At 50.2% G+C, this 11,054-nt stretch overlaps 5 protein-coding genes across 5 annotated transcripts; 2 read left to right on the forward strand and 3 right to left on the reverse strand.

Annotated features, from left to right (window-relative positions):
• Window positions 1–790: 790 nt before the first annotated feature.
• On the forward strand, window positions 791–3,590 carry V8C40DRAFT_256746 (uncharacterized protein). Its single transcript, XM_083218329.1, has one exon. It carries the CDS (start codon window positions 1,164–1,166, stop codon window positions 3,378–3,380), a length of 2,217 nt encoding a protein of 738 aa, XP_083068544.1. The 5' UTR covers window positions 791–1,163; the 3' UTR covers window positions 3,381–3,590.
• On the reverse strand, window positions 3,519–5,653 carry V8C40DRAFT_256747 (uncharacterized protein). The gene is made up of 3 exons (XM_083218330.1): window positions 5,520–5,653; window positions 4,853–5,347; window positions 3,519–4,780 (listed from the first exon to the last, which is right to left on the reverse strand). Exons 1-3 carry the CDS (start codon window positions 5,639–5,641, stop codon window positions 3,685–3,687), a joined length of 1,713 nt encoding a protein of 570 aa, XP_083068545.1. The 5' UTR covers window positions 5,642–5,653; the 3' UTR covers window positions 3,519–3,684.
• Window positions 5,654–5,913: 260 nt separating this feature from the next.
• Window positions 5,914–6,539, reverse strand: V8C40DRAFT_270352 (uncharacterized protein; the record flags this gene model as incomplete). The annotated part of the gene is made up of 2 exons (XM_083220177.1): window positions 5,914–6,215; window positions 6,272–6,539. 2 exons carry the CDS (start codon window positions 6,537–6,539, stop codon window positions 5,914–5,916), a joined length of 570 nt encoding a protein of 189 aa, XP_083068546.1.
• Window positions 6,540–7,328: 789 nt separating this feature from the next.
• Window positions 7,329–8,676, forward strand: V8C40DRAFT_256754 (protein MTG1). The gene has a single exon (XM_083218331.1). It carries the CDS (start codon window positions 7,427–7,429, stop codon window positions 8,432–8,434), a length of 1,008 nt encoding a protein of 335 aa, XP_083068547.1. The 5' UTR covers window positions 7,329–7,426; the 3' UTR covers window positions 8,435–8,676.
• On the reverse strand, window positions 8,514–10,885 carry V8C40DRAFT_256756 (uncharacterized protein). The gene is made up of 4 exons (XM_083218332.1): window positions 10,181–10,885; window positions 9,824–10,114; window positions 9,529–9,764; window positions 8,514–9,471 (listed from the first exon to the last, which is right to left on the reverse strand). Exons 1-4 carry the CDS (start codon window positions 10,729–10,731, stop codon window positions 8,870–8,872), a joined length of 1,680 nt encoding a protein of 559 aa, XP_083068548.1. The 5' UTR covers window positions 10,732–10,885; the 3' UTR covers window positions 8,514–8,869.
• Between the last annotated feature and the right edge of the window lie 169 nt (window positions 10,886–11,054).

Raw genomic sequence — 11,054 nt, forward strand, 5'->3', positions numbered from 1 at the left:
GAGACAAAAGGAGGCAAAGGGAGGACAGTGAAAGATGTGGCGCAGTAATTGCGAGAACTTGACTGTATCTCTTAGAGACTCTGAGAAATGGGTTGCATTGATGGCAATTGCTACTCGTACATGTAGCCAGTACCCTATATCTCCGAGAGGATGGATGTGTAAGTTGGTATCAGCGTCTTAAATCAATGGCTAAATGTCGAGAGAGCAGCAGTAGCAACAGAAAATACGCAGAGTACAAAGGGTGAATGCCTTTGCCTCTAGATAGTACCTAGAGCGGCCTCTGCAGCATTACCCAATCTCATAATGTCATAATACCTGATCTTGAAAACAAGCATCTTCTGCCCACCTTTATTATTTACTACTAGGTAGGTATTTAATTGCACCTCTCCGGACAGATAAACAACCAACAACATGCGGAGTCTCTTCCCTGCAAGCATGGCGCATGGCGCTAACGCAAGGTCCGAATGTGCCATCAACCTTAGCAGCTGTAGTGCTACCCTGCCAAACACTCACAACTCTCCGAATGTACAAGTAGACTGTACCTGGGTTCGTAGCAGGGGAAAGTGGAAGCCTTACCTGGTACCGAGAGTACGGAGAGGTACCAACGCTGTAGCTGTTGCAGGCGAATTGCTGTTAGCGGCAGTAGCCTTGAGTTCGATGTACATACGAGTAGAGCAGGGATCCGATCACTAACCCACCCTCACGCGCATTAGGCGTCCTCAGGTAAGATGCTAAAGAATAAAAGGCCAGTGCCTAGCTGAGGCATCTGTTAACCTTCTTCATCTCTCAAGTCCAGTTCCTCCATAGCCTTTGGTGGATTTCAATGCAATACCACCGCTGGCATTGCAGTAATGACAAACAGCCTTTGGCTTCAGGGTACTGAGTACCTACACAGTACTTATCACATGGTAACGTCGGTGCCGCACACTTTTAAGGATGCTGGGCCCCGCCAAACCTTGGTCTTGCAACACCGTTAACGCTGCGGTAACCTGAGCAAACCATCGCCTCTGCATAGAACTCAGGTCATCAACAACCAGCAAAGCCATACAGCAAAGTCACAAGGTGTCACACCGTATATCGGTTTATGCTTCAGGACATCGCCGCACTCAACGTCCATTTCCTCACGGATTTTCCAGCACCGGCGCTGTGAAATCGGTGGTACAATGCCGCTGACACGCAGCGCCGGCCGGAGTACTCTGGCCCAAAACAGCAATCAGAGCATCCGGCGAAACCCAAGTCGTCGGTCCACGGCTCGCGCTTCTCGTGCTGGCACTCGTTCCAACGCTCCTCCGCCCTCAACACCCCGTGGGAGAGGACGGCGCGTCTTCGACAGCCCTCCTGAATCTGATTCAGACACATCCCATTCAGATGCTTCCGAATTCAGGTCGACATCTGACCAAGCTCCCGGATCGCCTAGTCGCCGTAGGAGGAGCACCAGAATAGCAGCCGGGCATGGCAGCAGGGCAGGCAACAGAGTGAAAAGAACTCCACGCTTGGCAAAAGTCTCACAGAACCTTTCATCTGCAAGCAGAGGAGACAAGCCGAAGAGCAAAAGCCGCCCTGGGACTGCCACCAATTCTCCCAGCAAGCGGCGACAAACGGTGACGCAGAGCAAAGACGAGGATGATGCGCCGCCGGTTGGAGGCCCAGATTGGACGGATCCTCGGATTCCCTACCAGTTCTGGGTAGATGTGTTCTTGTATGCCAATGGCGGCGCAGACTCGCCAAGCGCACACTGGTTCATTCAAGCTGCTACTTGCTCCAAGGCATTGTCTGAGCCAGCTCTGACGGCAATTTATCGCTGCCCGACTATAAGGCATGCTTCCAAGGCCAGGCGGCTAGCTGCGTTGCTCGAGCGTTGTCCTACAGAGACACGGTTCAACTACCGGAGAAAAATAGAATTCCTCCACATCGATATCCATGTTGTGCCTCAGGGCATCATTTCTCAGCTTGTCCGCCCCCTGACTCGCCTGAGGGAACTCATCTTGTATACTCCTCTGGATCAGCCACCCTACAGGGAGCTCGATTCACATATCAGATGGAATTATTCAGAGGACATCTTCCTTGCCCTCGCATCGCCATCTGACGATTCGTTCGCGGAGCAGCTGGCCCCCACCAGCCTCAAAAGCTGGGAGTGGAGTGGGAGACTGCTCGGCGGTTATGTTGCGAATATCAACGACATTGTTCAAGTCCACCAAGTGCAGTCATTCGCTCATCTTACGCGACTGAGCTTTACGAATTTCCAGGTACCATCGCTGAGAGGGCTACAGCAGAGGCCCGAGAATAATGGAGACGATCTGCAAATCACCCTTGAAGACAACGCGGCCATTGATGCCATGGCGGATGCCATTGCGCAGCTCAGATATCTCAAGCACCTTGTTTTCGAGTCTTCTACTGTCATGACGGACCGGCTGCTTCCCCTCCTACCCAAAGACCTCCACCACCTGGAACTTATCAATTGCTGGGAAATCAAATCTGAAGACCTTGCCGCATTTCTCCTCACCCATGGCAATAACCTTCGTGCCCTTACTCTGCTGCACAACCAGTCTTTGAACCTTGCCTTCTTGACCGTTCTGGAAGAGGCTTGTCCCAACTTGCGAGAGTTGCGCATGAATATGTCCTATTTTCGACATCATGATTCTTTGAATGATGCAGATCCAATGTATGATTTCGCCCTTCTCCCACACCAGGTGCCCACATGGCCCGCTAGTATTCGCCTAATCGACATCGAACATATCCGGAACTGGTTTGTCGACACTGCAAGAATGTTCATTCAATCGCTCGTTGATAACGGTAGAAATCTACCCAATCTACGCCATTTAGTCATTAAAACTATGCTTGACATCCCATGGCAGGCTCGTGCGACTCTGAGGTCCGAAATAAGACCCATGGTTGAACGTGTATTCCTCCGGAAGGTTGAGCCTCCGCAGGATAACATGACTATCCAGCAAAAAGATGGCACTCACGAACATACTAGGCTGCGCAAAAGGAAGCGAGCCTCGTCATCGACCTCCCCGTTGCGCAGGAGTGGCAGGATTGAAGCACACGCCCATGACTCACCCCGCCGTTCTAGAAGAGACAACAAGCTGCAGCGAGGCCAGGCCGGAAGGGGAATGTACAGAGTGCCTGACACTGACGAGGATGAGAGTGACATATCAGAGGAGTCTGACAGTGCGGTGTCCGATGTTCAGCACAGCCCAGCTGCTGATGAGCCTGCGATCCAGGGTCTCTGCAATACCGTGAATATTGTATTTGACAATCAGAAAGTGAGGGAGCTACAATACAGCATGGAAGATTTCCTTGCTGATGACGACGAGTCTTCGGGCGAAGAGTGGGATGGAGATGAGGACGAATTCGACGACAATACCATTGCATTTTAGAGATACCAATTTACACTTGTTTTACCGAAAGGCTTCTCTTCAAATAGGAACCTTTTCGAACTCAGAAAGCTACCGTGCCACACTTGCCATGGTGAAACAGAATATGAGAGTAGAGCCATCATATTATAGATAATGCTTATGCGCACGATTTCTGTGGGCTATTGTTGGGTAAGGAAGGTGCTTGAGCATACCTAGTCTAAATATATTTACAAGTCTGATCGTGGAATCGTTTATATGTACAGAGAGAGACGTAGAGAATTCGTAAGAAACCCCCGATTGCCGTCACATTAGTCCCAGGTTTTCACTAAAAGGCCGCGCCGCCAATTCCCTCGCCAGCCAGATTCTTCATGCTCTTCTCACTTAGGTCACTCCTCATCTCCCACGCGTGAGCATCCCGCTCAAGCCTGTTCCATGCGCACATGCTCCTTCGGAGACGTTCTTGCTTCAGCCGTAGCTCCTCTCGTAATTTCTCCTCCTCGTCTCTCAGTTTTCGATAATGAGGCTCAATCTCCTTGGTGACACCGAGTAACAAGGGTGTCATGCTGGGATCCGTCTTCCCACCTGGAACAAGAGGTGGCATCGTTGCTAGTAGACTCTGGGCGAGGCTATGTCTTGGTCCATTCCCGTGTTGGGCTGAGGGGCCGGTTGGTGGATTGAATGGCCGCTGAGCAGGAGACGCTCCCGTACCAGCTCCGTTTGAAGAAGCTGCTCGAGGGCCAGTGGGAATATTAGAAGGACCACTTGGTGTCACTGATGCTGCTGAACCAGACATATGGCGAGGTGGTGCTTGGTTCCATCCACCCCTTCCGCCACGAGAACTGAAGGAGGAACCTCTGGATAATGGCACATAGCCTCGAGGCCCTGATGGAGGGTTGGTTGGGCTTGTGGTATCCGGTCTGTGAGGTGCCGTACTCGGGGTCTGGGGGTTTTTCTGGGTTTGCGGAGCTGGCATCGTTGCGGCGGATGATGGTCCTCGAGCAGCGGCAGGACCACTAGGCGGTGCTCGTAACGCTGCAGGACCACGCGGTGGTGATTTGGATGGAGCGGAGGCTGGTTCGTATGTGTTGGGCCGCTGTGCATCTTTCGCAGCAATAGAGGGTGTTGCAGCAGCAGTATGGGGAGGAGAGCCCTCTAATGTAAAGGGTGAGCGAGTCTTTGCAGATTGTGATTGTGATTGCGAATCTGCCCTCTCCGAAGCGGGCCGAGACGGTATCGTGGACGATGGTCCAAGTTCTCGCACAGGCGAATGTCGCTTGAAGGGTTGAAATCTGTCGTCTCGTCGGTTTGGTGATCGAGAGCGTGGCCTATAAGGTGCGCCTCGTGCAGCAATAGGTGTGGTTTTCCCAGGTGGGGGCGTTCTCTCGCGGCGGCGGTCTCGAGCAAACGGAGAGCGTGACCTTCTGTAAAGTCTTGAGTTAGCTGATTCTATTTTTTCTTCTTCAAGAAAACAACACCCATTATGTTGGACCAACCTCTCGTCTCGCCTATCAGGATCGCGCTCCCAGTCCCTAACTCGGTTTCTTTCACGATCCCAATCTCGATCACGCTCGCGATCCAAGTCGCGCGGTCTATCGCGCTCCCACTCCCGTCGTGGTGACCGTGGCCTCTCATATCTATTCTCTCTAGCCGGCGATTCTCTTCTAAGCGGGCTCCGGCGAGGCAACGGAGATCTTCTGATTGGAGACCGACTTCTCTCGCGTCTACGGGGGCTTTCGCGGTCTCGGGAACGTTCGCGCCGGTATCGATCTCCGACACTCCGTGAGCGCCTTCGTGGAGGATATCTCCCAGGAACGTAACTATCGGATCCTGGAATAATCGGGCTTCGAGGACGAGGGCTTCTAGTTCGTGGTGGGCTTCTGGCCCTGTTGTCCCTGATGGGGCTTCTCGGCCTCCTAGGCGATCGTTCTCGCGGGGTTGGCCTCCATGACTCTCCGGCACCATATCTCACCACTTCACCGTCATCGTATCTGCGATAATTAGCCATCGGTCAAACGAGTCCTCCACCAAGTAAGTACATCCAGTTCGTGACCCTGGCTATGCGCTTTGCCCAATGACCACGCGATCGATATAACAAAGCGCCAGGCGGTCGCAAACTTGAAACAAATGTGTAGAACAACGGAATTTGAATAACATTCTTACCTCCGACTCCGGCCATCTCGTTCGCGGTCCATAATTGTAAATTGAATAGTAGTATTAAAATAAAACTTAGTCAAAGCCACGGCTTGATTGAAGCGCGAGAAGTCTCGATGGCACCATTGCATGTACGATAAGAGGGATCGGAGGATATAAAATCCGGCCTTGCAGCAAAATTAAGTCATAGGCGTTCCATATATCCACACCAGTTCGGATAAGCCTAAACTGGATTGATAGTAGTCTGATCTGATTCATTGCTGGGTGATGTATGAACTTTAAGCAAGTAATTTAATTGTATTAAGAAGTCGTGCTATCGACAGAATAAATTGATTGTAAATGTGACAAAAAATAGCCCAATTGAAGGTAAATGTCTATTTTTTGCGATATCTTTGAGTTGCTATTATTTAATGTGATCGAATAAATTTGATCCAAAGGCGCCTTTGTCGCTCTCGAGCTGTTTGAGTTGGGGAATCTTAGGAGGTGGTTTCTCAGACTTGGAAGTCAATTTGGGCGTCGCGGGTATATGTTGTTCGAGGCTGAGGAGACTCGATCGTCTCCTCGACTGGGTGTCTCCCGACCTTAGACGCTTGAACCAGCCGCTCGCGCGCTTCGTTTTCTCAGACTCCACGGCGCTGACGCCGCTCTGGCTGACTGGGCGATACGCATTGGCGACGCTGCGTCCGCTCTCTTGAGTGATGCTTTCTATGGAATTGTTATTAAACGGATTGACAAAAAAACCGGTCAAAGGCAGACGCTACCCTGTCGGCCAGACGCCGCGGGACTAGGTGGCGCGTTTTCGGCAACACTTCTCACGCCAGCCTTGTTCTCGTACGCCGTCGCAGCATTTTCTTTGGCCTCGGAGCTCTCGTTGCTGGCCTTGGACGTTTTGGAGGGCGTAATCGGCTCAATCGGAGACTCCGGAGGGGGAGGGATGTCGGTGCCGTCGGTAATGCTGCCAAAATTCAGGTTGAGGGCAGGCAGCACGAAGCGCGAGCCCGTCGCGGTCTTCTTGGGTTGAGAAGACATGATATGTCGGACTATCCTGTCCTCTGATCGCGATGGTAAAACGAGGTCCGAGACCTGCCAGTCAATGGATGGTGCTCCGTGCAGATCATCGCTGATGAGGAACAAAGCAGGCACCCTGGCAGTCACGGTCCCGGAGAATGAAATGACCCCTATATTCTAGAGTACCTTTTCTGAAGCTAGGCTGTACCTCGTACTGGTAGCAACAAGTAAACCGGCTAGTAGGTCGACGTGTTCAGGCAAACCTCAACATAGCCCTCCCCAAAGAAATTATCTCAAAGTTATTCAATGATATGCTAAACTTTAGATAAGGAACAGAAAAAGAGGAATCCCAGAACAGGTAACTTTGATGTTAATTGACTGAATATTACGGTATATTTGAAAAGATGCTGAGCAAATGAAGTACCATGTACAGTCACAGCTACAATGAGACCGGTAGAGCTACTGGGAGGTACCAATAAAGCTGTAAAACCTATATATATAATTAATATATTTTTACAGGTTCATGTTTACTTTAATTAAAAATTAATCTTGTTCTTTTTTATATAATCCCAACACAGTTTGAATTTTGGGCGCTTGATAACGAGATTTAATCCTTGATGTGACGTACCTGTGTGGGTAATAGAAGGTACCTTGGCACCTTTTCTGCATGGTAAGGTACATTTGCACCTCGACACTTGCGGCCTGGCTGAAGGTACCTGGGAAGTACAATCTACCAGGCGGTGGCTTTGTTTGCTACTATACGTAAGGTAGCCACTTGATTCAAGCTCTGATCTATTAGTATCGTGATATCGATATCCTCAAGTCTCCATAATTTGCTATTAACAGAACTTTTCCTGGTCCGCCTTGATTGCTACTCCAGAACATGTACATGGCAATCTACGTCTAGTATGGCACAATTCGTCCCTCGCCGTTCATTTGGCGTCCCTTCATCAGTTCCAAAGTCCTATTTCCTGGGCCATCACCAAGCCGCTGTCAGTAAATTGAAGACGGTTCTCTCAAGGATATCTCTCGTCATTGAGTGCCGGGACTTTCGACTACCTCTATCAACTCACAATCCCATCCTTGAAAAAGCCGTTGCCGGCTGTCCAAAACTCATCGTATATACGAAACATGATCTAGGTAGCGACAGTCCCGGCGCACGGCAATTGCTGCAGAGGCTTCATGGGCGACGAGCCATGTTTTGGGACAAGAACCGTGCCTCAAGCACAGCCTCACTACTGAAACGACTCAAGGAGACTGCTTACGAAGTAGACTCAATAACAGGGCTGTGCGCGCTGATAGTGGGCATGCCCAATGTGGGTAAGAGTACGTTGCTGAACGCCCTTAGAAGCACTGGGACAACAGGGAGGACGACCAAAGTAGCCAAGACAGGTGACCAAGCAGGCGTAACCCGTAAGATCGGAACAAGTGTTCGCGTCATTGAACCGGAAGAGAGAGGGGGTGTCGGCGCTGGTGTATATGTGCTCGATTCACCAGGAGTCTTTGTCCCGTACGTCGAAGACGGAGAGACAATGATCAAAATCTCTCTCGTACAGGGTATCAAGAAAGGTCTCATAGCAGATGAGATATTGGCAGATTATCTGCTCTACAAGATGAATCTTTGGGACCCCCACCTCTATCACCGATACTGCAGTCCAACAAACGATATTCACGAGTTCCTGCTTGCCGTGGCGAAGCGGGATGGCAAGCTGAAGGCCGGTGGCGTCCCGGATATGGGAGAATCTGCCGCCAGGGTGTTGTCCGAGTGGCGGAAGGGTAAACTAGGCAGATATGTGTTGGATGATCTCTCTGATGAAGCCCTTCAACGTCATGAGTTGATGGCATCCAGCCCCCCAGTAAGCCTGAACCAAGGGAAAAAAGCATGGAAAGAGCAGAGGAAAGAAACCAGCGCATAAGAAGCCAGAACTAGGAATTCATGACCATTTACGTTGAACGGCGTTTTGACTGCCTGTTGTTTATATCACATGAGTTCGCTGCAAAGAAAGCCGTGATGCATGGCATCGCATGGCAATTAAGTATAAGATAGATCCTATGTAGTGCTTGTACATCGCAAGTCATGAGAGCCTCTTCCAACATGTAGAACAACGGGTAACGGGGGAAGAATAAGAAGAAAACTAGCCTAGCTAGCTAACAGCGGGCTGTGATGATTCCCTTCCATCATTATAGCGTAAAGAATAACAAATGAGACCTTCAATAAGACATGTTATGAACTCCTGATTTTCCCCCAAATCGAAAATAAAACAAAGTCAAACAGCTTGGGTATTATGTAGTAGATGGACGATGATTCTTAAAGGACGAGTTAGGAGCGGCCATACTCGCTATTATGCATATCACGCGTATTGATTTTGCCACTTGACCATATCTCGTGTAAGAACATCCATCATCTCGATGCAACTCAAATCTTTAAAATCCTTGGACATGGGAGTGTCAGTTGGGGACGCGGTAGGGTCCTGTGAGTGCTGATTCGTCGAGTTATTGCTGCGATCCAGTGTTGCTTCAGCTGCTAAGTCGACCTGAGTTCTGGAGATGAAATCCATTATTGCAGCCACCCTCCGCTTCATATCCAGCATGCTCATCCGACCGGCGATGCCCAGCTTTGTTTTCGAGCTGCCCTTGTGATCGCTAGTATGCTTAGCATGTATAAATGTTGTCGCGTTGGTCGCTCGTTGCGCGTCTCGTGATACAGATCGGGCGGGTGAATGCTCGGTCTCCGCATTCCGATCCTTTGTGTATTGGTTCTTCCCCTTGCCCTTCTTGTGGTTGCTCCGGGAGGTTCGCTTTTGGGGATTTGCAGTTGATGAGTGACTCGCAGGAGGGGTTCCGGGAATAGGCGATGGTACTGGGGCTGGTTCGGGGAAAGTCGATGGTTCTGCGCTCTTTATAACAGGAGTCTTCATGGACGGCGGGTTTACTTCTTCTGATACATCGGAATCTGGTTTTCTGTAAGTGCCTGGCCCAACGCATCTCGTCCTTGAGCCGCTTAACTTACCTTCAGTACGTCGCCTATCGGCCCGCCCTTTTCGTTTGCTCGCGCTCTCTTGCCGCAGCCGATCTTTCTCCTCCTTGTCTGATTTCTCCGTGCCTTTATAGCCTCGCAATCTCTTCTGTTCGCTGTGACCATTGCTTTCGTCATCGGTATTTTCTTGACTGATGGTGTCCATTGGTTTTGGAGGCGGCGAAGGGGACTGCGAATTTGTGCGTTGCCTTTTAACAGTGACATGATTTCTGCGAGGGAGGTTAACAGAAATTCCAAATGTTTATGAATTGTAGAAAAGGGCACGAACTCTTCGCTATTGCTGCGTACCCGTTTTGTACGCCTAATGACACTCTCTGTGCCGTCTTGACCTACCTCTTCCTTGCTCGCTTCAATTGCTCGTCGTAACTGTTCATCGTCATAAGCCGCATCACGGCTGTTCATTGTAGATCGGCGTTTAGATATTTGTGAGGTCGATTGAGATCGAACGGACTTCGCGCTACCCAACCTGGGAGATCGAGCACCATCCTTTGCTATAGAAGTAGCCCGAGATGAAGTTCTAGCAGGTCGGCTCAGAGGCAGATATTTGGAGTATTTTTGACTAACGGAAAGTACACCAACCCGTTAGAGTTTGCTCAGAAACGACGCAATGGAAAGACTGTCTTACCCGTTATTTGCTGTTTGTATTTTGTGAAGATCTTTTCGACACTGTTCGCAGAAATACTCTTCGGGAGAGCTCTCAGCGCTAAATATGCCGACACACGCTCCGTGCTGCCATACTTTGCAAATATCGCACTGCACAAAAAAACCAGTAACATCTTCACTTAGTTCAATTGAAGCGAGGAAGTAGGCGTCTGAACCATCGACAGGAGGACGGCCGGGGTAATCTTCGCAGCCACAGATACACCGGACTGCCTCATCCTCTTCGTCTTGCAATGGATCTGGTTCGTTGGACATGTCGAGAGCCTCGTTTCGCAAGCCCTTGTATTGCTCGTCGTCGTGGCCGCGCTTTCGCCTCCGACCAAGCAGCGTATCGTCTATGTCGTCAAGTGGATCAGACGATACAGATGCACTAGGCGTGGATTTGCCCGAAGGAGGTCGATTAAGGGATCGGGTATGTCGCTCGAGACGGGTAAAATTGGTCGATGAGAGGGATTGTTGAGAATGGGAAGCCAACGTGCGAGCTCTGGATGATCGTCGCGGCGAGGATGGTGCCATTGAATACTGTAAGCACCAGAAGGAGGGGGGCGGAAAAAAACAAGTATGCGCGGTACAAAAAAAACAAAACAAGGTGCGATCAAATGTCTAACATCTAGCCAAGTTCGGAGTGTCTACTCGGTAGTAAGTAGGGGCGGAGAGGAAAAGCAGTTGCACATGATTTGTATGCGGAAGAGGTCATTTTGAATAAAGTCTGCCAGAAAGTAGGAGCCGAGTAGCGGCAGGCTGCATACGGCTTAGCCCAAGACTACCTTGGTACTTACAGTCTACTAAGCCTTAGCCTCTCCACATCTTCGCGTAGGATGATGTATTCGGTACGTTTT

This window comes from Trichoderma camerunense (assembly GCF_050948025.1).
Source record: "Trichoderma camerunense strain CBS 138272 chromosome Unknown V8C40scaffold_22, whole genome shotgun sequence".
Classification (NCBI taxonomy): domain Eukaryota; kingdom Fungi; phylum Ascomycota; class Sordariomycetes; order Hypocreales; family Hypocreaceae; genus Trichoderma; species Trichoderma camerunense.

Bases quoted from the DNA above. Each gene is read 5' to 3' on its own strand.
- V8C40DRAFT_256746 (XM_083218329.1), top strand. From the start codon at position 1,164: ATGCCGCTGACACGCAGCGCCGGCCGGAGTACTCTGGCCCAAAACAGC.
- V8C40DRAFT_256747 (XM_083218330.1), bottom strand. From the start codon at position 5,641: ATGCAATGGTGCCATCGAGACTTCTCGCGCTTCAATCAAGCCGTGGCT. The intron at 5,348-5,519 runs GTAAGAATGTTA...TAATTATCGCAG, and splicing joins CGAGATGGCCGGAGTCGGAG to ATACGATGACGGTGAAGTGG. The intron at 4,781-4,852 runs GTTGGTCCAACA...AAGACTTTACAG, and splicing joins CCTGATAGGCGAGACGAGAG to AAGGTCACGCTCTCCGTTTG.
- V8C40DRAFT_256754 (XM_083218331.1), top strand. From the start codon at position 7,427: ATGGCACAATTCGTCCCTCGCCGTTCATTTGGCGTCCCTTCATCAGTT.
- V8C40DRAFT_256756 (XM_083218332.1), bottom strand. From the start codon at position 10,731: ATGGCACCATCCTCGCCGCGACGATCATCCAGAGCTCGCACGTTGGCT. The intron at 10,115-10,180 runs GTAAGACAGTCT...ACTTTCCGTTAG, and splicing joins ATACAAACAGCAAATAACGG to TCAAAAATACTCCAAATATC. The intron at 9,765-9,823 runs GTTCGTGCCCTT...CCTCCCTCGCAG, and splicing joins GTACGCAGCAATAGCGAAGA to AAATCATGTCACTGTTAAAA.